We start from the raw sequence: 25,816 nt of genomic DNA on the forward strand, positions 1-25,816 counted from the left end.
TTTTGGAATCACTTGGGAGCGTGTTGAAGTTCAGATTCCTGGGACGCCCGGGCGGCCAGTGATTGAGCACCTGCTTTTGGCCCAGGGCATGACCCCAGGGTCCCGGGATTGAGTCCTGCGTCGGGCTCCCTGCAGGGAGCCTGCTTCTCCCTCTGCCTGGGTCTCTGCCTCTCTGTGTGTGTGTGTCTCAGGAGTAAATAAATCTTCAAAATAAAATTCAGATTCCCGGGTTCGTCCCTGGAACTTCTGATTCAGTGGTTCTGGATGAAGCCCAGGATCTGCCTATGTAAGAAGCCCCCTCCACCCGCCACCCCCAGGGACCCTGATGTAGATGGTGTCCGTGGACCACACCTGGCAGGAGCGCTGAGATGGTCAGGGCTCTGGGGAGGAGGAGGATAGGGCTGGGAAAACCGCAAAGGAAGCAGGCATTAATTCATTTACTAGGAGAAAATGTTTTACCATCAGTATTTAATCACACACACGCAAAGAGAGAAGAAGCCACAACAGGAATTGCATCCCCCCCCCCCCAAAAAAAAAAAAATCCAAAGCACCAACCATAAACAGCTCAGCCGTTAGCTTCAGTCAAGCCTTTCCACGCTGACGTGTGCATAGGTGGGGGACACTCTTGGGGACACACAATGTCTCAGATCAGTGAGGGGCTTCCCGGACCCCCAGCCCACTTTCCCCGCAGCCCCCTCAGCACCCAGGTGACATGCACCCACCCACAGCCGTTCCCCTACCCTGCCCCCTTCCCAGAGGGCCTGGCACACGGTCAGTACCTCGTAAATGCCTGCTAAGTCGAAGTTGGTTGGGAAAGAAAGGGGCCGAGCAGCTTATCTCAGAAAGCTGGGCCACTGGGAAGGGAGACAGGTGCAGGTGGCAGTAATGCCAGCCCCAGGGTTCGCACTTGAAGGTAAGTCATAACTGCTACAGGGAGGAAACTGGAGCGTTCATCTGGGTTCCCAGCCAGGGGAAAGTACCGCACGGACACTGAGGTCTGAGAGAGCGATGACCTCCCCCCTGCACCCACCCCCGCCCGCCCGCTACGCAAAGCGCACCGATCGGGCACTGGAGCAGGCCCCCGCTACGGAGGGGGCACACAGGATGCCGCTGCTGGTGGCCACGCCCCCCAGGCCACGAGGGACAGTGGCACTGAGGTCCCCGCAGACCACGCCGCCCTGGGAACGGCTCACACCTGTGGAGGGAGACGCTGCATCAGAATTCTCTTCCATCCTTGACATGACATGACCCAGACTTTTTTGGAACCAATGATTTACTCTCTTCCCATTCGGGGCGGGGGTGGGGGGCAGCAACATGAATCTTTACAACAGACATTCATCCGAACCCATTGCCGTCAACACCTAACTCTCCTTGAACCAGACTAATGTCGAGATGTGTTTATACAACCTTTGACCAAAGACTGATGGTCAAAGTGGAGGAAAACTCGAGAAATACGACTGCTGCAAAGATGAGAAGAACAGATAGACACCTGACCTGGGGACTGCGTGTACATTGGATTATTAAAGATTCAACCATTGCCCGCAATGGCCCCCCAGGTGATCAGAATAAACATCTAGGGTCTCTCATTAAAACATTGTGCCACTTGAGGAGAATTCCACGTATGACTGAAAGACTCGGGCTATTTTTGCAGAACCAATTAGGGGGACAGAACCTGCCACGATCACTAGCTTGGGGCCCAGGTGGATCTGCGTAGGGGGCAAATATTTTAGACCCTCCTTTTGTCCAGATCCCAGAGACCTCAGCCCCCTTCTCCCCCACCCAGGGCCCCACAGACAGAGGTTCAGTCACCAATTAGCTGTAACCCAACATTAAGACCCAAAAGGATGATGCCCATGACGGACACCCAACTTACAGATATTGACGGAGCCCACGCCTTCACACAAGCTGCAGGGGAGAGAGAGAGTGAACATTTAGGACGGTGTTCCTCTGCTTCCGCTCCATCGGGCCTGTTGTGCCCCATCCGGAGAGAGGGGAGCAGAGCTGAGGGGCTGGGGGCCTGTTGCCCACCCTCTGCAGAGAGTGTCGGTGTTGCCCCTGCTCCCAGGGATCCCAAAAGGACAGGGGAGTGTTAGGTTGCAGGACCCCAAAGGCCACTTTATGCCTTGTTAGCTTCTCGGCCATGGAAAGCTGGTGTACTGAAAGGTGGGCGTGGGTTACCGTGGGGGTTACCCTCCCTGTCCCCTGGCTGGACATTCCAGCACAGCCAAATAGGTGATGGGAGCAGCCACGGCCCGCGGGACGCCTCTGGGTAGGGAAAGTCTTGCGTCTCATTCTAGTCAATCGGTCTTCACCCCGTGAGTTCACACGCTCTCCCGGATAGGCACCCGATTTGATAAACGCAGAGGGAGAAGCAGGAGGGTAGAGTGGTTAAGAGCCTGGACTCTGGAGCCAGGCCTCCTGGGAGCAAAGCTGGCTGAGCCACTTACTAGCTGGGTGACCTCGGTCTCCTCATTTCTGCAACGGGGATGATGACACCCAACCTTCCAGGATTGTTGTAAGCGCTACATTGCAAAGTGCGTGCAAGCGGAGCCTGGCCCACAGTACATCCACCGCGTTTGCTATGGACGTGATAACCATCTCATTAAGGATGGGACACGTACACCCCTGCGGTGGGCTCCTCCCTCACACCCACCCGCACTTTCGGTTCTACGTGGCCCTCTTTGGTAACGCCGGCTTCCAACCCTTCGCTCCAGGAAAGCTCTAGTCTGATTCCTTCTGCCCGACACAGAGCACTTGTACACGCTACAGCTCTTCCGTGAGGATCTATGCTTCGGGCTCACTCCCCTGTCACGTGAATCTGACCCTACCACAGCCTTAGAACTGCGCCTTTCCAGAAGATTCCAGTCATGGTGCCCGTTGAGCCACAGTGCTAGCAGCAGCTAGCTGCTACGAGTTGGGGGATTACGGCCGCTTTTCTTATTTTCTGCCATGAGAGTTCCTCGTGTCACCCAATTAAACTTGTTAAATGCCACGAAGAGAAAATCTGTTAAAAGGTCAATGGCCACCATATGCAAAACACCATACACTAAACCATCTTTTAAAATCCCATTGATTATATGATTGAGGTATTAATACACGAATGATGATGATTATGGCAACGACAGTAATGTCGTTGCAAATGCTTAATGCTTCACTGAAGGCAGGTGAGTGGATTGGGGGCTTACGGGTACAAAGGAGGAGGTAGTTCTGGCGGCCTGAGGACCTGGACAGGAGAGTTTACCTGCTTTAGTCAAGCGTGGCACAAATCCAGCGGCATGGCTAGCTGCCTTGGGCGCCACACACGTCAGGTTTCTAAAGCTAACCTGGTTAGTAAGGAGCCTGTCCATGGTACCGCCCGGCCTGGCCACCCTGGATAGAGAGAGTCTTACTCTGCTCATAACCTGCCCCTACTTATGCTCTACTATGCACAGTAACTCATTTAATCCGTGCAACAGCCTACAGTGGCGGGTTTTATGATGATCTGTTTTACAGGTGAGAAGGCGGAGGCACAGGGGCTCAGAGCTGGAAAGTGGCAGAGCTGGGATTTGAGGCCCGGCGGTTTGGCTCGCAGCCCGTGATCTTAACCTTTACGTTCCACCCCCAGTCTAGCCTGCTCCCCTGTGACGGGACCCAGCTAGGAGGCAGTAAGGATGTACGCACCTCTGGGCTAAGGGCCCACCACTGCCCCAGCTGTAAATCCACATCGCTCCTTCCCTGGCTGACTTCACGGGCCCCGATTCTTGGCTCAAACCGTCGGCACAGCCTGATGTGTCCTTTCCTTTCCCACCCACTCAGCTCTGCTACCTCCTCCTCTGAGAAGCCTCCAGCAGCCTCCCTGGGACACTAACCCCGGTCACCTGGAGGCCAGATTTATGTCCAGCTCTGTCTTTCCCTGCCAAGCAAGGACGCTGTGCTGATCGTTTCCATTTGCTGGTCCTGAACACGGAACTCTAGGGTTCCCTGTCTCTGCATCCCAAACCAAATGGCCTTTAATAAAGCTTCCGGACGATTCCAGCCTTTGCAACCCACTGAGATGTAACGGCAAAAACATCCTTTCAGCCAACAGGGCAAAGCAGCTGTGTTGGAATGAGCTTTAGGCACAGCCAGAGGGGCAGTGGAGGAGGGGAAAGATCACTGGAACGCTAACCAGGAGACAGGTGTCATGTAAGCATAGCCACGACCTAGCTGTGACCTTGAACAAGTTCCTCAAGGCCTCAGTTTCCCCATCTGTAAATGGGGAAATGGTTGGATTCCCGTGATTTCTGGAGTCTTTCTGGGGTCCTTCCCGGTGTGAGTGCTCTCTGCCTGGAGAATTAGAGTCCAGCAAGGCGCTCTTCGAGCCCTAAGTGGGGATGAGAAGAGACCCTGAGTCCCGCCCGTGCTCACCGGCTCTCCTCGCCCTCCAGCAGCTTTCGGTACGTGGCGATCTCCACGTCCAGGCCCAGCTTGGAGTTCATCACCTCCTGGTACTCCTTGAGCAGGCAGGCCATGTCCTGCTTGGCCTTCTGCAGGGCCTCCTCCAGCCCTGCCAGCTTGCACTTGGCGTCCCGGAGGGCTGCCTCACCCTGCTGCTCCGCCTCCGCCACGGCGCCTTCCAGCTTGCAGCGCTGGGGAAGGAGAGGAGGGAAGGAGCTTGAGTGGGGTGCAGGCTGTGGGAATACTGGTGGGTCCCCCATGGCCTCGGTCAACCTATTGCACCTCCATCCAAAATGGTCAACTTGCAAATTAAGTAGGTAGGAAAACAATGACCTTTTGGAGCTTTCTTCCTCCATTTTTGTACGACGGTGGTTGTAAAACTCAGGTCTCCGGTGAGCCGTTAGAGGGAGGAAATATTAGCACTGGAACAGGGCTAATAATAAGTAATGATATAATGATATTATCTTATGTTTGTTTACTGTTGTGAGTTTACAAGGCACTTTCGCAGATGTTACCTTACCCACCGCCAGTTACTCTGCGAGCTTGTCGGAACAGGCATGGCTATTCCCCTTATGCAGATGGAGAAATTGAGACTCAGAGAGGCTGTGACTTGCCCTACGCTACCCTGAGTCATTAGTGCCACCCCCAGGTTTTCATAGGCCCCTGTCTGGGGTCCCATTCTCTGACCCACTGAGATCAGCATACTGGAAGAAGTCCCCACACAAACACCCAACACACGAACTACAGCTCCTCCCTTCTGCCCCCACTTAAAGCAGAAGGAACCCAAAGAGACATTTCTCTCAAGAAGACATATAAATGGTCCACAGATACATGAGAAGATTGCTCAACGTCACTCATCTTCAAGGAAATGCTAATCATAGCCACAATGAGAATCACCTCACCCCTGCCTGGTTGGCTATTATCAAAGAAACAAGGTAAGTGTTGGCGAGGATATGGAGAAACTGAACCCCTTGCAAACGGTTGGTGGGAATGCAAAATGGTGCAGTCGCTATGGAAACCATGTGGAGGGTCCTCAAAAAGTTAAAAATAGAACTACCCCATTGGGATCCAGCAATTGCACTTCTCGGCATTTATCCCAAAGAAGTAAAATCAGGATCTCGAAGAGATATCAGCGCTCCCATGTTCATTGCAGCACGATTCACCACAGCCAACACATGGGAGCAACCCTAAGTGTCTATCTACAGATGAACAGACAAAGAAAACATGGTATAGACGTACAATGAAGGGGCGCCTGGCTGGCTCAGTGGTTGAGCGTCTGCCTTCGGCTCAGGCCGTGATCCCAGGGTCCTGGGATCGAGTCCCTGATCGGTCTCCCTGCATGGAGCCTCCTTCTCCCTCTGCCTGTGTCTCTGCCTCTCTCTCTCTCTCTCCGTTTGTGTGTGTTTCTCATGAATAATAAATAAAATCTTAAAAAAAAAAAAAGAATGCAAGAGGATATCTCTAGGACCTCAAACCTTCACAAGTGTTAACCACTAAGGGAAGAACTGATGGATTTGGCCACATCCGGGCTAAAGATTTCTGTTCAATAAAGGACACCAGAGCAAAGCAAACAGACAAGTGACAGCCTGAGAGAAGATGAACTGCAACACGTAGAACTGACAAAGGGTTGTGATCTAGACAGAATGGACAAGGAACTGCTGTAAATCATCAAAAGAAAGATAGGAATCACAACAGAAAAATGGGCAGATGATAGGAATAGGCAGTTCTTAGAATGGGAAATGCAAATGTGTAAGTAAGCATATGAGGAGACATTTGACATCACTAGTTAACCAGAGAAATGTTTTAAAAACAATTCATTACACCTCTTAGATCCACAGGGATTGGAGCAGAAGCCCCCACCTGCCTGTGGAGGGAGTGTGTGCCGACACAGAGCTCTGAGGGTTCTTAGGGGAAGTAATTCAGTGAATATCCTACAATTCAACATTTCCATTTCCTGCTTTATGCCTTTAAAACATCTCTCATAAGGATGCCTGCCTGGGTGGCTCAGTGGTTTGGCACCTGCCTTCAGCCCAGGGCGCGATCCTGGAGACCCGGGATCGAGTCCCACATCGGGCTCCCTGCATGGAGCCTGCTTCTCCCTCTGCCTATGTCTCTGCCTCTGTGTGTGTGTGTGTGTGTGTCTCTATGAATAAATAAATAAAATCTTTAAAAAAAATAAAAAAATAAAACATCTCTCATGGAGATGTACATGGAAACAGGTATACATGTATAAAAATATATTTAAAAAGTTCATGATACAACTGGTTGCCATACCAAAGACTTGGAAGTGAATGGAGTAGCCATCCATGGGGGAATGGACAGGAAACTCCGGTTTAGGAATATTCAGCATTCGATACCACAGAAAAGATGAAACAGATCATTTATGGCAATGTGCGTGGACTTCAAAGACTTTAAACTGGCTATGGGAAGAATCAGATGAGATTTATGGTGTAATGTCATTATGCAAATCTAAAACACTAAGAAGTTTCTATAAATTTATTTTAGGGGATGCATATGTACGTATATAAATATATGTGTGACAGAGGGACATCTATTAGCTGCATGCAAATGAGTCTGGGGACGGAGGGGAGCGGAATGAAGATGAAGGAGAGACCACGTTCACCTGCAGAGGTGTGCAGACGGTGGTAGTGAGCGCTTTGAACAGTGGCGTGAGATCAGCTCAGATCTGTACACCTCACGTCCTTCCAGAGGGTGGGGGAGAGAGAGAGAGCGAGACACAAACTGCACTAGACCACGTTGCCTGAGGCATGTTTAAAGGAGAGAAACAGATGCTGGATAAGAAGGGAAATAAGAGGGATCCCTGGGTGGCGCAGCGGTTTGGCGCCTGCCTTTGGCCCAGGGCGCGATCCTGGAGACCCGGGATCGAATCCCACGTCGGGCTCCCGGTGCATGGAGCCTGCTTCTCCCTCTGCCTGTGTCTCTGCCTCTCTCTCTCTCACTCTCTGTGTGACTATCATAAATAAATAAAAATTAAAAAAAAAAGAAGGGAAATAAGAACAGAATTCAGAGAAGGCAGGCACATCAATCCTCCCCATGAAATGTTGTGTGCAAACAGCGTTTGCAGGTCCTTCCCATGCAGGTGGTTAAAACAGCAGCCCCTCCAGGTAGGAGGAAAGCAGGGAGCAGAGCAGAAGCAGCAGGGACACGGAGCAGGCGAGCTCTCGACGCCCCCTGACCTGCTGCTTGGCGTTCTCCACCTCCGCTGTCAGCCTCTGGATCAGGCGGTTCAGCTCGTGCAGTTCCTCCTTGGTTCTGCGGAGGTTCTCACCCTGCTGGCTCACTGTGGCTTTCATCTCCTCGCACTGCGGGTTGGGAGACCAACGTTAAGAACCAGCCGGTGTTTGAGACACTGCTGGAGGGGGTGCTAGGCTGTCACTACGGGGAGCCAGCCCGCTGTTCCCGCCTCCACCCCCCGCTCTGCTTGGGCCTCTGCTGTAGCCCCATGAGTGCATGGCTGTGCTTCCCAGGGAAGCTCCGGGTTCTGGCTATCCTCCCTGCCTGACGGGCAGCCGGCCCTCCAGTTCACCTTGGTTTGGTACCAGGACTCAGCCTCGGCCCGGCTGCGGCTGGCGACGTCGTCATACTGAGCCTTGATCTCGGCCACGACCGAGTCCATGTTGAGCTCCCGGCTGTTGTCCATCTTGACCACCACCGAGGTGTCAGAGATTTGCGAGTGAAGAAGGTAGATCTCCTGTAGGAGACAGCAACCAGTGCCCTCAGCCCCAAATCCCCCTCTGATTCCCATCACTGTAAGTTAAAAACCTATCTGAAGCTTCAGGAAATAAAAAAGAAAATTTCAGAGGGGAATTTTAAGAGAAAAGGCTGAAATTTGGACCATGGCCTCAAGGCAAACAAGGTGGAATTCCATTAAAGCCTGGATCAACAGAGGCAGATTTCTAGGGAAAGAGACAGAGGGGATCCCTCCACCTGGGGCCCCAACTATCCCAATCAGCTGTAGCTATCCGTATAAATCTGATCAACCAGATAATGGACAGATTGAGATTTCTGGGTTTTCTAATTAGGTTTTCACATCACCTGAATTAATAAGCTATTATTATCTCTACCTATACCTATATTGTCAAATCTCCGCTTTGTGTTACATTGGGTAGACAGGCAAGGAATCATCATCTTTCAAATCATTTTAAAGGAAGGGCATCACCCTCTTCCATCTTGCAAAGAGGCCTGAGCAAGAGAAAAATCTCCTCTGGTCACAGAAGGAGAGGGTGTTTAGGCCCTAGAAGAGTTAGGGATGGACAATGCTCTCTAGAGCCAAGGGGCCAAGACAAGCCACAACCCAAGAAGCCGTCCACCTTCCCCTCCCTCACTTTCTCTTCTGGAGCTGGGGAGAGACTCACCTCCTCGTAGAGGGCCTGCAGGAAGGCCGTCTCCTCCCTCAGCACCTCCACATTGGCCTCCAGGTCAGCCTTGCGCAGGTAGGCAGAGTCTATGTCCTGGTGGACACACATGAGAAAGGATGGAACACGGTGCCACCCGGTGCCCCTGGACCTCTGCTCTCTCTAGGGGACCCTGAGACCATGTTCTGGCCCACTGTTCTCCTACCACAGAAACATCCATGGGATCACCGAGGAATAGGGAGGGGAGAGAAGTCTGACCCCTGCAGACTTTTTTCTGATTCCTGCAGAATTGGAGATCTTTCCGAAGCAGGTAGCCTAATAGCACAGGCCAAAATGTCAGACTGCTACCACGAAGCCAGCCTGGCCCATGGAGCATGACCGTGTGGTGGCCACTGAGCCACGAGTGCGCCGCCCCAGCAAGTTGTCCTTGGCACCCAGGTCAGGTGCCACCCAAGTAGCTGGCTCTCCGCGTGCTGCTGTCTGCTTTCTGTAGACTCCCTGATGAGCCACCATGGTCACTTTTAAATCCATTTCACTCTCGTAGGGACACTGCCAACCACCCGGCCTCCATTTGTCAGGGGACTCGAGTGCCGGGCCACCATGACTAGACTGGTACAATCGTGGCGAGTCTCAGAGGCCCAGCATCCAAGATTTCATTCCTCCCCACGTGGAAAGAGTCACTCACCTTCTTCAGCACCACAAACTCGTTCTCGGCTGTGGTCCTGAGGGCCACCTCCTCTTCATACCTGAGGAGAGAGAGCACAGGTGGAGAGGCCCCTGGGGAGGAGGGCTTTGGGCCGGCCAGGAGCCCTAGGTTTTCAAGACTAGTTGTGTGCCTTGGGAGAAGAGACTTGGCCTCTCTGGACTTCTATTTTTCAGTCACAAAGAAGCCACCAAAAGGACACTGGACATGGAGCTCAAGGCCCTGGTTTCGGGTCCAAGCTTGGACTGAAATTGCTGCAAAACTCGGACAAGTCATTTCATCTCTCTGCATCTTGGGCTAAATCGGCTGGTGTGCAGGAAGTTTCTCTGGACATATTCGTGGGATGAGTGGAAGACAGATACTCCAAGGGGTCTGTCAACCCAAAAACTGTACAAGACATAAAGCTCCACGAAGCCATCCCCGTGATGTTCTCTTCCCTCCCCCCCACATCAAGGACTTGAAATCCTGGAAGCTCCCCACTGTGCCCAGCCTGCTGGAGGGGCACTTCCACAGCCCTGCTCCACCACCCGGCACATTCTCTTGCTCCTGCCCAGGCCATTCCTGCCGCAGCCCTGCCCGGCCGACAGGGAGGAGCAGAGTTCCCACCACACGTTTTCCATAGCTTTTTTTATATATATAATAAATTTATTTTTTATTGGTGTTCAATTTACCAACATACAGAATAACACCCAGTGCTCATCCCGTCAAGCACCCCCTTCAGTGTCCATCACCCAGTCACCCCCACCCCCCGCCCTCTAGCTTTTTAATGACAGAGTAATCTGGGCTGCTATAAATTCTGCGCTGTGTAATTACCAGCCCTCACACGTCCTGGGCTGGGAGACGGACCTTGCCACCTCCAAACAGAATTGCGTCTGCGTTTGCATCCCCCCGAGGAAAGTTGTAAGCTCATCGCCGGGCCCATCTGGATGGTAAAACCTGATCTCCCAAGATCAGAATTCCAGTTACTTCCAGTTAGCATGACCAGGACCGACTATGGGAGAATCACCCTTCTCTCTGTCCACATCTAGCAGGTAAGGAGGAGCAAATTAGGGGTGACCTGGTGAGTTTAAACTAGGTGATGGCCAAGCCAAACAGTCAGGTTAAAATGAAAGATTTACATGGGCCTTTGAATCGATGAGCCTTGCAGAACCAGAGCCTGGCGATTTATCTACAGAGCAGAAGAAAGATTAGAGAATTATCCAAGCTCATCAGATACCTTGAATGGCATGGGCCAGATCACCTTCCTGATATCTCCCCAGGGACCTTTCCTCCGTGCCCATCCTAGCACGGACCGCCCCCAAGTTTGCTCCTCCAGCCCAGTGATCTCGTTCCTCCCTCTTAGTCTCTGGGCCGCTCCGTGCCCTCCCAGACTGGGAGCAGCTCTTCTCCCCAGGTGTCTCCTCGTTCCCCAGGATGGGGCCCCAAAAGCTGAGTGCCAAGACCAGATGGAGCAGGCTGATGAAACGGAACATCTGAGTGCTAGCCGGCAATGACCTTGCCCTGCCGCCATCTCCACCTCCGGGAGAGTCGGGTGGACCCAGCCAAGAGCTGCCCCACACCCGTAACTACCCCCAGCCAGGCCACACTCACTTCTTCTTGTAGCCCTCCAGCACCTCCTGGACGTGGTTGAGCTCAGAGGCCAGCCTCCCACTGTCGGCCTCCACGCACTCGGCCTCCCGCCTCAGCGTCTCCAGGTAGCCCTGGAACAGGGGCTCCAGGTTGCTCTCGCAGCACTTGCGGTTCTGGTAGAACTGCCACTTGGTCTCCAGCAGCTTGTTCTGCTGCTCCAGGAAGCGCACCTGCCACCCGGGGTGGAGGAAAAAGACTCAGGGGGAGCCCAGAGAGGTGCCCAGGATCCCAGAGCCCTCTCTGTCCTGGGGGATGGCCCCTGACCTGCAGCAGCTACCTGTGACCTCCCCCCAAAGGCCAAATCATTAGGCAAAGCCTGAAAATGCAGTTCCCAACTCTTCCCCCAGTCGTGTTCCCTCATCCTCTCCCCATCTCCCAGTAGAGCACACTATCTGTGATGTGTTTCTTCTGCGCAGAATAAAATAACTTCTGATCCTGCAAAAAAACACCCTAGATCGTACATGGGGTGGGGAGCCAGAAGTGGCCCCCCAAAGATGTTCACATCCCAATCCCTGGAACCTGGGAATATGTTCTATTTTATGGCAAAAGGGACCCTGCAGGTGGAATTTAGGTTACGGCGCTGAAGATCAGATCTGGAATTATCCAGGTGGCCCCAAGGGATCAAATGGGCCTCTTAAAGTGGAAGCAGAAGGCAGAGGAGTGGAGAGATGCACAGAAGGGAGATGGAGGAGAAACTTAGAACCTGAAATGGCCTCCACCACCATCACCAGCTTTGGAGGCAGAGGGAGAAAGGGCCTGCGTCAGGAATGCCAGGGGCCTCTAGGAACAGAACAGGCTCCAGCAGCAAGCCAGCAAGGAAACAGGGACCTCAGTCCCACAATCACATGGAACTCAACGCTGCCCAAAGCCTGCATGTCCCTAGACACGGGTCTCCTCTAGGGCCTCCGGAGAGAAAAGCGGCCCTCCCAACACCTAGATTTCGGCCTCACAAGATAATAAGTTCGTGTTATTTTAAGCCACTACATTTGTGGACATCTTTATGGCAGTGATTTTTAAATGCACCCACCAGGACTCTCCCTCACTCTGGTCCTGGGGCATGAGAGCCCCGCTGGGAGGCCCCGGACCAGGAGTTAGGAGACCTCCCACAGGCTGACTCGGCCACTAACCAGGCCCGTGCGCCTCGTTCTCTCTGAGCCTCAGCGGCAGTACATCAGCAACCGCACACTGGCAGGCCCCAGGCTCTTTCTGCCCCGCAGGCGTGTTTCACTTGGCCTATAAGCTGCTTTATTGAAATCTAACTCATTGCCAACATTTAACAATTGAGTCATTTCAGACAAGAATCTGGACCTCTGTGACCTTGACAAGCCAGAAGCTCAGGCAATGCTGGGCCTGGGTCTGGAGGTAAGTCACAGCAGCTGCCCCCGCAGGCAGGCGTGCATCTCAGCCCGGCTTTATTCATGTCCTGCCAAGCCCCATGCCCTGGCCAGCTCTACGCTACGTGATCTCCTCCCAGGCCCTAACCTTCTGGGAGCACAAGCCTGGTATAAAGCAGCCCTCCATTGCCCATTGTGTGGGAAAAGAAACCAAACCCCAGTTAACCAAAGGCATCTGCCCTGGGTTGCCATTGCAGGTCCACTCTCTGGCTTGCCGGCTCTGCAGGCTTAAACTCACCCGGGCAATACACTTTGCACATGCTGAGGAGGTGGGGGCTGCCGGCCTCCCCGGGGGGGGTGGGGAAGCCAGCCTGGGCAGCAGCCCGACGCTCTCTCTTCAGACCGGAACTGACTGCTCACAACAGAGTCTGCATAGCTGGGTGCTGCCCAGAAAGCCATGCGGGGAAAAGGGGCCCCTCCAAGGAGACGCAGCCTCCTGCCGGGGCACACGACCCGGTGAGCAGAGCGTGGGCTGGATTTCAATCCCCACTACCCCCCACCCTCAACCAGCGCCCTTAGTGTGTATCCTTGTGAAATGAACACCCCGCATGATGCACTGAGGGTAAGGAAGAGCCAGCTTCATGTTAAGAATCCACGTGCGGCACCTTCGCTCGCGAGATCCTTATCTCTGATGGTGGCACTTATCTGAGAGCAAAGCTCCCACGCACCATCACCCTCGCGTGCGGCCACTTATAAAGTCCCTGCGTGTAGATGCGCACACCATTCAGCCCTAGAGTCTTTCCTCCCCTGGACTTCAGTGGCTGTCCTCCCCCGGGGAGGCTCTCGGATGGGGTACCACTGAGTCAGAGGAAGCCAGAGCTCTGCATCCAACCCGAAGGTGGGCTCAGAGACTGCAGCAACAGGAAAGGTCAGTTCTACAACCCCTCTTGGGGTTCCCCTTAAGTTTCTCAAGTCACTGTCTTTAATCTGTGTCGGTGTTGGGTGAGGAAGGCTGTAGGCATCGGGTTCGAGTCCCCTGCCCGCTCCTGAGCCTCAGCCCCAGGGAGCGACCCCCAGACCCACCTTGTCGATGAAGGCGGCGAACTTGTTATTGAGGCACTTGATCTGCTCCTTCTCCTGGTGCTTGACGCACTGCGCGTTGGGGTCGATCTCCAGGTTGAGGGGCGTCAGGAGGCTCTCGTTGACCGACACGCTGGTGATGCAGGGCGGGCTGGGCCCGCAGAGGCCCCCGACCCGGTAGCCGAAGCTGCTCCTGCCGCGCACGGGCCACCCGCAGCTCACCGCCGTCCACGGGGACCCCACGGCGCACAGGCTCCGGCTGCCGAAGCCCCCGAGGCGCCTGTAGCCGGGCCCCCCGGGGCCGCCCCCGCAGGACGCCACCACGGCCCCCGAGCAGCTGCGGGCCGCGGGCTTGGGCAGCACCGCAGAGCAGGCGCTGAAGTTCCTGACCCCACAGCCAGAGCCCAGGCGGTAGGAGCGGGTCGTCATGCCTCCGCTGCGCAGGGCGGCCCCGGGAAGGCGGCCGGGCCGACGACGCAGGCCTCCTGCTGGAGACCTGTCAGCACCTCTGCCTTTTATGGGGCAGAAAGCAGGCCTCCCAACAACATAAAAGGCAGGAGAAAGTTATTAACGCCATTTACGAGCGTGGGAATCTCCCGCTAGGCAGACGGAGAAGCAAAGCCGAAACTTGTCTCCTCTAATAAGCATGTGGAGGAGACCCCGCGTCACAATAAACCTGCCCCCTGCCTTTTCCGTCCCACAGGCCTAGACACGGCTCTTCGGCCCCTAATTCCCCTCCCACCTGTGAGTCCACCTGCCATCATTATCCCACACAGGCAAGCGGGGGCTTGAGCTGGCACATCTTGGATGCCAAGGGTCCCGTGTCCCACAAGGTCGACGGGCCCGTCCTTCCAGGCAGGCCGCACGTTCCCCTCCATAAGGCTGCCAAGGGATGCTTGGCTCATCTTTCCAGGGTGAGTCCTTGCGGAGTGAACTCTTCACACCTTCCCTGCTGCGGCGTGTCCTACATTCTGTCTCAGAGTAGGGTCACTGGCCTTGGCATAGGCCCCTTGGTGGGCCTAGAAAGCAGGTCTTATCTACTTGTGCGGCCTTCGTGGCAACTGACACACAGTCGACCGTCAGGAAGCATCGCCGGAGCTGAGTAGACTGGACGCAGGAAGGAAGGGCCAATAGCCGGAGAGCGTCTTCACCTAGTCCACACATACTGACCGTCCTGGCACCGTGTGCCGGGCCCAGGAGCTGTCCCGGGGGAGGTGCCTTCATGCACGGGCAAGTGCTGAGGCCCCACCAGAACAAGGCCCTGAGCAGCTGCCGAGGGAAACAAAGCAGGACAGCGCTCGGCCCCTGGAAGGACCTGGATCTCCAGGGGACGTCAGACTGAGGCCGGAGAGAGCCGTGGCAAGAACGGGAAAGACAACCGAGTAGGTAAAGGGAACGCTCTTGGCTTTCTGAGGAGGCCCACTTGTGGCAGGTGGAATGTCACAAGGGAGGCGAGACCTGAGGCAGGTCCTGGAAGACGACGAGATGTGGCAGAGAGAATAGAAGCAGGGGTGCCCGGGAGAGCCGCTGCGTGGGCCTGGCAACCGGAGACGGCCCGGTTCCTGAGATCCTCAGCAAATCCAAGCTCTCAGCTGGGGCTGCTCGCCCCCAGCCACCCACCCTGATGGTACAGGTGTCACGCCCTGTCACGCCCTGGAAGGGCAGGGTGGAAACGGGACCCCATGGGAAAAGCCCCTGCCTGCACCCCCGACTATAACGAGGCCCAAGCCCAAGCAACCCAGTCCTCTGAGGCAAGCCCTCGTTATAGGGAATCTCTGCGTATGAAGACAAGAACAGGAATGGTCTTCCAGAACTCCTGCTTGGGGGAACAGGCTTGGGGAGGGGCCATAAGAAAAGAGCCAAACAAGACAAGAGAGGATGGGGAGGGTCTTTCTGCTCTGACCCACTGGCTGGCTCCAGCTCACGCACACGCCTCACAGCAGGGGGACACAGAGGACAGAACCGGACCCAATGTGGGGAGTGTAAGGGTGGAGGCAGAGGCAGCAGGACCCGCCCCAGGACCACCGCTCTGAGGGGAAGTGCTTGTTTCTGCCCCTGGAGGACAGAGCCCCAGCGCTGAGCCAAGTCACGGGGCGACGGGCTGGGAGACACCCCATAAACCGAAGTCCTACAGAACCAACTCGCCGCAGCCTTTTACTCTTGTGACCACAGAAGCACAACTCCCACAATGACCCCAACCAGTGGGACGGGGAGCTGAGAGAGCTCCTCCGTGGCAGGCAGGCCCAACTAGGGAAGCAGCCCAGGAGCCAGAACCCAAAGTCGATGCCCTGGAAGGGCCTGGCTGGGCATTCTTTGCGTCTTTGCATTCATTCAACAAGTATTTACCGGGTACCTACCATGTGCCGGCCACCATTCCATGAGCTCGGGATAAATCACGAGTGAAACACACAGAGATGTACGTTTTCATGGGCTCCCATCCCAATGAGAGAGATCGGCAATAAACTCGGGAAGCACGGCCGTCGTATATTTGATGGGGATACAGGTCGTACGAGGAAGAGATAGAACAAGGATGGGGACTCAGGAGAAGTGAGAGAAAGATGGGGTCCAACTTGAACAGGGTGGTCTGCACTGGCTGCCCCGAGAAGGGGACGTGGAGCAAAGGTCTTGAGGAGGTAAGGGGACCAGCCAGGGCAAAGGCCTGAGGTAGAAACAGGCCCGGGTCTGAGCCAGGAGGCCTGTGGTTTGAGCAGAGAGCGTGAGGAGTCCTGAGTTTGGTGAGTTTGGGGGACACAGAGAGGGAGGGGAGCACCAGTGGGGCCCTGTGGGACCGGCCTGTTCCTCACTGCGCCCTGCTGCTTACCTGCGTGCGCCCGAGCTGCCTCTGGTCCCAAGCATTGCATGAGAAAAAGGAAGAGCCAACTTATTTTGGTGCCTTTGGAATCAAAAGGATGTGGCCCACCTTCACACTGGGTCGCCCCAGAGTGCGCAGGAAGGCATGGAGGAAGGCTGCCCACGCTCCGGGGCCAGCTGGACCCAGGTGTGGGGTCACCTCGGGAGCGGTTCCTGCTGCCTCCTCCAAGAGGGGGATGCCTCACATGGATATTCCCGAAGACAGAGAACTGGGTTAGGCTAGTTCATCAGCACCCCATTCGGAGCACCCTTACCGGCCAGTCTCTCATCAAGCCTGGCTCGCTCCCCGAGAACCAGGCTGGCCATGGTACCTTTGGCCCAACTGCAAATGTCTGGCCTAATCTTGCTAATCTTGGGGCACGAAGACCAGCGCCTGGGACCTCTTTGTCCAGAAGGCCCTACATTCCGGGGTGGAGGGGGAGGTTGGAGAACTTCCAGGATTACCAAATGCGTTCCTGTATTCCTGTACCGTAAAGAGAGCTGACTGTGCAAAGAAGAAAAAAAAAAAATGCAATGGCTCTAGTGATGTATCCCCGAGGTGGGAGCACCGAGCAGGGTGGGGAAGCAGTGCGCGCTGATGGAAAGCGAACTTCATCACCGACGTCGTTTAGAACTGCTCCTGCTGGGTGATCGTAAAAACAAACGGATTTTGTTGTTGTTGTTTTTTAGGTTCTCTACCCAAAAAAATGCACCCCTACGGCCTCCACTCAGGGTGGACCGGTCCCACTGCACCACCCCCCCGCCCCGCCCCTTGCCGTGCATCACTAATGGCTCAGATATCTTCAGAGGTTATTCCTCGCTCACCAGACACTGCTGAGGGTGTAGACTGGTGGGTAGGACAGCTTGGACAGCTTCCCTCCACGCGTCACTCAGAGACCAAGGCCCTGATACATGGCGTGATTACTCACCCCTCTGCATGTGGAGAACAAGCCTTTGGGTGTAGGATATTAGAAGATCCACCAAAGGAGAACCGGGGATCTTCTGTTGTGGGGCCTGGGGAGTAGAGGGTTGTACTACATGGTCTTTCTGTTTTGCCTCCAGCTTAATGATACTTGTTTTTCTTACTGGTATCACCAACATGATGAGGGTGTTCCCCCCCCCCCCCCCGCCAAAAAAAAAATCCAGAAAGGAGGATCTTGGCTTGAATCTTCTGCTGTGCTCAGCCCCTGAAGGAGAACTGGCAATTCCCGGCCAGATTCTCCAGCTAGAAAACTGCCAGGGCTGGGGGCTTGGGAGGCCCCTGTAAACAGAGCACATGGCTATGGAGGGGACCCTGCTCACAGCCAGCCCAGGCAGCAAGGCCTCCCCTGGTACGTGAAGGTGTCTGGCAAGGGTATCAAGGCCACACAGGTTGATGCTCTGTGCTCTAGAGGCCGGGGGAGCAGGGTGGCCACTGAACACCCATTTCCTCGTCATCTGCGAGTCCCTGGCCCAGGACGTCCACTGATCCTTTCATTCAGCAATTGCTTATCACGCACCTGGGAGCCGTGCACGGTTCTGGATGCCGATGGCACCTACCTGGGCAAAAGCCAGTCCCTGCCCTCCAGTGGCTCACAGCCTGGTGCGGGAAACCCAACGTCCATGGTACAGTGTGGTAACAGGCACAAGCAAAGATGCCAAACTCCTTTTCAAGGAAATGGTCCCTGAACTAAGTCTGGAGGTGCCCAAAGCCAGGAGACAGTGTGTCAGGGGTATGGACAGACACCCAGCTGGCCGAGTGTGGCCGGGGGGCAGGGCGTCCCCTGCGGAGTGATGAGGAGGGAGGCAGGACGGGGGCTTCCCCCAGTCCCGCCAACAGCAGAGTTTTATCCGCCGGTGCCTTAGAGGGGCAGGCGGGTTGGGCTGCGCGGTGACGGACGGAAGGGCGGGAAGGAGGCGGCTGGATGGACGATCCGATCAACTAAGAAGTGGGGTAGGGACGCCTGGGTGGCTCAGTGGCTAAGCGTCTGCCTTCGGCTCAGGTCGTGATCCCAGGGTCCCTGCATGGAGCCTGCTTCTCCCTCTGCCTACGTCTCTGCCTCTCACTCCGTGCCTTCCATGGATAAATAAATAAAATCTTTTAAAAGAAGGAGGAGGAGGACGAGGAGGACGAGGAGGACAAGGAGAAGGAGGAGGAGGAGAGTAAAGACCAGATGGCAAGAACCCGATAAAAGGCAGAAAATCCAGCCAGCAAGCTATCACATGAAACAAAATGAGAAATACCCCAGCCTGAGCTAAGATGAAGGAGAAACGGAAGGACCACGAGGCGTCAGAAGGCCTGGCGGTTGCGTGGACGTGGGATCAGCAAAACAGAAGACAGGACGGCAAAGAGCAAGGCGACCGCCCTTCCCTGAGCCCCCACCGCACCCCTTCGGCCCTTGGGCACCAAGACACCCGAACCCCAGCCCTGCCTGAGCCCGTGGGGACAGGCGCGCAGAGCACTCAGCACAGCGAGCAGCACCCTGGATGCTCAGCCAGCGTCGCCCCCGCTTTTCGTTGCCCCTCGGGATCCCACGCCAACGTGTGCGGGGAAGCAGCACAGCCAGCGCGGCCCGCAGCGTGGGGACCCCATGGCACGTGCGCCACGTCCATTGTGCTCCACGAGGCGCTGCCAAGGAGCGTGCTTGCGGCTGTGAAAATGAGGCAGTGGAGTGTCAGCCTCGCAGCCCCGCATCTCAGCCTTGAGCTGGCCCGGGGTCCAGAGGGCCAGTAAGAGGACAGCCCCTTACTCTCCCTCTCGCTCGCTCGCTCCCTCGCTCGCTCTCTGGGTCCTTCCCCAGGTAAAGGAGGGCCTAAGCCTAACCCTATAACCCGGAGCCACGGCGTCAGCCTCACGCCGCGTCTGATGCACTTCACTGCAGCAGGAACGTCACTAACAGACTTTTGGGGTCACACAGAAGTTTGGGGTCAAACACAGAAGTTTGGGGTCAAACTTCGAGTATTGAAAATTTTACTGAATTTTACCTCCTTCCCTCGTGATTCCAGATCGGCAGACAGTTCGTGCCACTGGATTAGATCCCTGCTTCCAAGATGCTTTCAAGCCAAGGGAGGGAAGAGGACAGACAGCCTGGCACAGGACACACAGAACCTGGAACGGGACGAGCCAGGCGGGGATGCGGTCACACCGAGGCAGGTGGAAGGCAGGAGCAGGGTTTCCGGGGTGGGGAGTCGTCGGACGAGCATGTGCATCACCAAGGACGATGAAGGGGGGTCTGGGGAGAGCAGCTTTGGGTCTCCTGCATGTGACAGGGTGACAGGGGAGGGAGACACGGGCTCTTCTGATTTCCAGCAGCTAAAACACTGTGAGGCCACGCGGCGCCGTGTCAGGGACGGAGATCCCGTAGATTTTTCCCGTGGTCCCAGAAAGCAGCCAAGTCCCAAAGCGGGGCACAAAAGGGCCTCAGTCCCCCAGGTTCTCAGAAGCTGCACACGGGACCCGGCCACCGCGCCGCACGGTCACCAGGTTCGGTGGGAGGAGAGCGGACGTGGAAGGGTCGGCCTTGCCAGCGCCCAGCAGCGGGAAGGGCATCCTGTGGCCAGGCGTCGTCACAAGGCAGCACCGTGTGGGGACCTCGTGGACGCCAACCGCGCAGCCACCACCCCGCTGATGGCCGTGGAGCCTCCCCGGCCCCCAGCAGCTGTCACCCAGGCAGACCGCTGCTCGGCGGTGCCTCCTCTGTCACAACACATGTTGGAAGTCTCCAGAAAGGAGGAGGTGATGAAACGACCGTGTCCCGCGAACCAGGCCGTGAGGGCCACGAGCATGCAAGCCAGGGCTGGGGGGCCGGTTGGTTTAGGGGCGGAGAGAGAGAAAAGTTTTGAGCGGACTTGAAAACTGACATTGTATCCCGAATTCTAGAATACGACGACTCCGATAGTCAGAAGCCACGACGTCCGTCCTGGTAGCAGCGGCTGCGGGGACGGCTCAGTTCTCTGTTCCAGGGAGCTCCTGCAGTCCCAGGCGGCACCCACGGACGGCATCTAGAGGGGCCCCGCTCCTGCCCCCGGCAGCTCAGGCCCCTGGGGAGGGAGGGTGAGCACTCTGGGCCCCCTCGCTGCGTCCAGGGGTCAGCGCTGGCCATGACACTCCTGGGCGCAGGCGGGTTAGGGCCCCCAGGACCTTGCAGGGAGTCACAAAGAAGAGGAGGGCGTCTGTCTTGGAGTGGGGGGAGGGGTGGGGGGCATATGAGAGGCAGCTGTGCCCACAGCCACCGAGCGAGGCTGCCGGGGGGACAGGGCTGACGTCATGGGGAGCCCAAAGAGGACAGCGAGCTGACGCGACAGGGGACACCCAGCTTTGGGATCTACGGAAGGGCCCCTTCCAGGGCTCCCCAGCGGCCGGGAGTGAGGGGAGGGGGGACAGGGAGGCTGCTACCTGCCTGGAGGGTGCAGTGGGACACAGCAGCGCCCGCCCCCCAGAGTCCTCCAACTCCGACAGCTCGCAGGCCGCGCCAGGGGAGCACTTCCAGGAGACCCCCAGGAGGAAAACGTGGCTCAGAAACGCTCGTAATCGCCCCGCCCTGTCCTGTCTTCCTCCAGGAGCTCGTCCAGCCGCATCACACCTGCAGGACCCTGCATCCCCATTTCACACACCAAAGCGCTGCTGCTGCTGCTGCGTCTGAGGCTCCGAGGAGCCCTGCGGCTGTGTGAGTCACCCCTGGGCCGCACAGGCGCCCAGAAAGCACGACCGGCCCCGCGGCTCCGCTGGAGGGCGCCCCAGCCCAGTGGCCGCGGCGTGGGAAGCGCCCCTCCTCCAGGAAGCCTTCCCAGGGCGAGGCCTCTCACGAAGCAGCAGCAGCAGCAGCTTCGCTGGCTCCTCCCCGCCTGCGTTTTTCACTCCCCGCAAGAGCTCGGCACACGGAGCACCCGGCCGGCCCCCCGAGGGTCCACTTCCTAACAGATCCGCGCACCGGGCTTCCCTCCAACTCATCGTGGGCCCCGACGGTCCCGGTTCCCCGGAAATCTGCTTCCGGGACACAGCTCCCCGGTCACCGACGGCTGCGCAGCCCAGTCTCCAGGGGCCCGGCCAGCCCATCCGGCTGGTCTCCTAGGCCCTCCCCACGTCTTTACTGTGTCTTCCGTGTCCCCTGGGCAGACAGGTGAACCCGTCGCACGCCGCGGTTCCTGGCTCAGTGGCCCCAGGAGCCCCTGGAAAGCCGCTCTCTGTTTTGCTCCCCTGTTCCCTTCATCCCCTACCCCTGCTGTCCCTCTCAGCGCAGGTGACACATGTGACGTCCTCACATAGTCGCTCGTGCCTGGAAAGGAAGCTACGCTGCTCTGGGAGCTGGCCTGTCCCACCGGCCGCCGCGGTGCAGTCCTGACGTGACACGTCCCCGCGGGACACTGTGGGGTCTGCGAGTCCATGGCCTGTGTGGCTTCCAGCGGCCCTCGTCTCCCCGCGTGCATCCCCCTCTCCCTGGCGCCGCGGGGCCCTGGCCTGCCTCAGCCTCCTGCTGCTGTGCCCAAGGCCACCGCAAACCGCCTTGTCCTTGCAGGAGGGGGGCTTTTCCGGAGGGCGGCCAGGGGCTCCCAGGGTGTCTGCTCCCTGGAATCCACTGCGTTAGGCTGTGCTGCAGTCCAGAACACCTCCCCTTCCCCGGCGTGCACGGGTCCCCACCTCCCACCGCCCCCACCCTGGTCAGGGTCCCCATCCCCCCACCCCCATCGCCCCACCGCTGCCCACCCATAGTCAGGAGCTCACCATCCACTTCGCTTTTCCGGGGTGTCGACTAGCTGCTCACGTTTTTCTCCCCCACTGAACTGGAATTCTTAATTTTGATGTGTTTGTGTCAATCAAATCTTTTTTTTTTTTTTTTAACCTTGCAATTTCGGCTTCTAACATTTGCTTAAGAATGCTTTCCCTCGCCCTAAGCTACAAGGAAGATCTCTCGCGTGCTCTCCTGTGTGCGTCCCGGTTCCTGCCGCGGCCTTCATTCCCCGGGGGCGCCCACGGTGTAGGGACTGGACTGGACTCCAGCTCCACGCTTGCCATTCGCTGAGTCTGTTTGTACCAATCTCACCCACTGAAGAAATGGCCTTTTGCATGTCGCCCCAACCTTTTTTTTTTTTTTAAAGGGGCTGTTTTGGGCTCTGTCTTCCGTTCCAGTGGCCCGTTGACCTGCTGCTGCGTAGGTTCCGTACTTCTTTATCACTGGGACGCTCAGATCCTCGGACAGTCTCTTTGCTTTCCTTTTTTCACCACCGCCTTTACCACAAGTGGATTTTATTCTTTCTTTTTTTTTTTTAAGATTTTATTTATTCTTGAGAGACACAGAGAGAGGCAGAGACAGGCAGAGGGAGAAGCAGGCTCCATGCAGGGAGCTCTGAACCGCTGAGCCCTCCGGGCTGCCCAGATTTTATTTTTTCACGTAAGTTTTAGATCATTTCATCAAGTCCCTCAGAAGAAATCCAGCCCAGGGTTTTTATTGGGTTTGCCTTATAAATTGACTCTGAGAGAACTCCTATCTTTGGAGCATGAGGTCAAACTATCCTTGAATGTGATAGAAACCCACGTCACCGGATTCTCTTGTATGTTCTCCTCAGAAGAGAGGCTTACGTGGCTCTTCACAGCGATCTCGGGAAGGCTCTGCTGCTACACCGTAAACACGTCCTTATTTTTATCGCTCTTAGGAATGGTGTCTTCATTTTTCTCTCTATTTGCTAACTGACAGCTGCTGACGCAGAAGAACACTCCGGATTGCTGTAAGTTGACCTTGTAACTGGCTGCTCATCTCATCTCATTATTTCTATAGTTTATCAGTTGAATGCATTCGGCCGTCTTTTTATTTATTTATTTATTTATTTATTTATTTATTTGAAAGAGAGACTGAGCGCAAGCAGGGGGAGGGGCAGGCAGATGGAGAAGGGACAAGCAGGGAGCCCCATGCAGGGCTGGATCCCAGGACCCTGAGATCATGACCGGAGCTGAAGGCTCGTGAACCACCAGGAGCCCCAATTTTTTTTTTTAAGATTTTATTTATTTATTCATGAGAGACAGAGAGAGAGAGGCAGAGGCATAGGCAGAGGGAGAAGCAGGCTCCATCCAGGGAGCCCAATGTGGGACTCGATCCGGGGACCGAGGGATCACGCCCTGAGCTGAAGGCAGATGCTCAACCGCTGAGCCCCCCGGGCGTCCCAGGAGCCCCAATCTTGTTTGGCCTTCTATGTAGCTGTGCCAACAATGCCAGTTCCCTCCTCATCCTTATATTTATCTTCTGAGCTGGGAATTCCGGTATGTGGAGCCCGGCCTTGAGAGTAGGGCACCTTCGTCCTGCTCCCGGCTCTATGAGAGTGTACCCGAAGTTCATCCCGTAGACGCAACACCCCCAAGCTCCCCGGTGCCCATCCACCCCCCTCTGAAGACTCCTGGACTCTCCTGCCACCCTCCGCCCGGGGCTGCCTTCACCACGCTGACTTTCCCAAGCCCTTCCCATCTTTGAAAGCCCGGCTCAAGGCTGACCTTTCCCACAGTCTCCCCATTTGCTCCAGCTCAGAGAGCTCCCCCATGGGCCCCTGAGCCAGCACACACGCTGTCCATCGACAGCCCATGAGCTGCCCTGAAGAACTACTGTATCTCCCATCCATTTAGCCTGTGCCTATTTACAGATCTATCCCGACTAAGCAGCCAGCTCCTTATGTTTATCACACTCCTCTTTATACCCTGAGGTACACGACACTTGCTTAATAAACGGTTCTGGGGCACAGGAAGGCGTCATGTGCCATCAGCTCCAGCTCAGAGGCCTGCGTGCTGTGAGTTCAAGGCCAGAAGGCGCAACGGGAAGCAGCAAGGTTGCAGAGCAAAGGCAAGCAAAAGCTCAGAAGGAGATGCCCCCCACCCCTGGGCCTCAGCCGCCCCTGTGCCTTCACCAGCACCACCTCACCGCGTCTTCACGGGGCCCAGGAGGCCGATATTCCAATGGTCATTTTGCAGATGAAGAAACAGGGCGCACAGAGATGAAGTACTTGTCACACAGCCGCTGAGAATCCCACGGATTTGCATCCCCACTTCCTGACTCCCAAATCCTCCTACTTCATGGCAGTGGCCTCCCCGCAGAAATGCCACCTCCACAGCCAGGCAAGCAACAGCCAGGCACAACCCAGGCCAGGACGGTTGTCCCCCTGGACCCACGAATCCATGTTCAGGAATTTATTTTAAAGAAATAAGGGCGGGATGCCTGGGTGGCTCAGCGGTTGAGCGCCTGCCTTCAGCTCAGGGCGTGATCCCAGATTCCCGGGTTCAAGTCCCACATCAGGGTCCTTGCACGCAGCCTGCTTCTCCCTCTGCCTCTCTCTCTCTCTCTCTGTCTCTCATGAATAAATAAATAAAATCTTTAAAAAAATAAATTAGTGGACATGTGCATGAAGAGATATCTTACAAAAGTTCCTCACAGAGTTGTTCATCAAAACTCCACTAAGAAGGGGCAGGGGCACCCAGGTGGCTCAGTCTATTGAGCATCTAACTCTTGAGTCTTGGTTTGGGCTCAGGTCATGACCTCGGGGTCCTGGGATGGAGTCCCATGTCGGGCCCCGCACTCAGCGGGGAGTCTCTCTAAGGACTTTCTCTCTCCTTTTCCCTCTCCCTCGCCCTCTTCTCCTCCCTCTGCTCATGCCCTCTCTCTCTCTTTCTCTCTCAAATAAATAAATACATCTTTTTTTTTTTAAATCCATTAAGAGGGGACACAAATTAAAAGGCCCATCTATATGAAATGACAATTGCATAAGTGGGTCAGCAGCCAGGCGGACAGGCAGGTGGCCACCAGAAAACCACTGATGAATGCGGCCAAGTGGCGCTCACAGGCCCAGGGAGGTAGGCAGGAAGCTAAGCTAGAAGTCGGGGCAAGCGGTGCACTCCAGGCAGCAGGGACGAGGCCGCCCCAGGCCAACCCAGGCCAGCTGTCTGAAGGGCAGGCTCGGGGCACAGGCCTTGGGGCCCGCACCAGTCTGGGGCTCGACCAGAGCCTTTATAGCCCATGGTTAGGGTGGAGCCAATCCATCCTGGGACCCAGGTGGAAGGAAGCAGCCTGTTGGCCAGCTGTCCCTTTGTCAGCTTCCTGTCTAAGCCTATTTTCAAGGGCTCACCCAGTTTGCAATCCCCTTTGTTCTCTGCCATTTACAAATAGGTGCTCTAATTAAGGCTTTCTGATGTGGCCACGATTGCCTTGTAAAGCTGCTGGGCTGTTTTCTGCTTACCAAGAGTGACACTGCACCGCCTGTGTCCACTGTCCCTTTGCAAGGCCCTGCTGGAACCAAGACCAGTCACCTTGTCAGTATGGGTGAAGGTGGGGGTGGCACCGACCCCCTCCAGGCACCCAGTGAATCCTCCCAAGAGCCCAGCAAAGATGGCCTTACATATTTTACAGGTAAGGAAACATGACTTGCCAGGGTCACAGAGCTAGTCAGTGGCAGAGCTGGGCTTCAAACCACACCTT

The 25,816-nt window shown here is 56.0% G+C and overlaps 1 protein-coding gene across 1 annotated transcript; it reads right to left on the minus strand.

The window, feature by feature from the left end:
* Positions 1-451: 451 nt before the first annotated feature.
* On the minus strand, positions 452-14,029 carry LOC140616789 (keratin, type II cuticular Hb5-like). Its single transcript, XM_072797542.1, has 9 exons — positions 13,542-14,029; positions 11,086-11,294; positions 9,478-9,538; positions 8,793-8,888; positions 7,964-8,128; positions 7,614-7,739; positions 4,387-4,607; positions 1,874-1,905; positions 452-1,195 (listed from the first exon to the last, which is right to left on the minus strand). Exons 1-9 carry the CDS (start codon positions 13,965-13,967, stop codon positions 1,044-1,046), a joined length of 1,488 nt encoding a protein of 495 aa, XP_072653643.1. The 5' UTR covers positions 13,968-14,029; the 3' UTR covers positions 452-1,043.
* Between the last annotated feature and the right edge of the window lie 11,787 nt (positions 14,030-25,816).

This window comes from Canis lupus, chromosome 25 (assembly GCF_048164855.1).
Source record: "Canis lupus baileyi chromosome 25, mCanLup2.hap1, whole genome shotgun sequence".
NCBI lineage: Eukaryota > Metazoa > Chordata > Mammalia > Carnivora > Canidae > Canis > Canis lupus.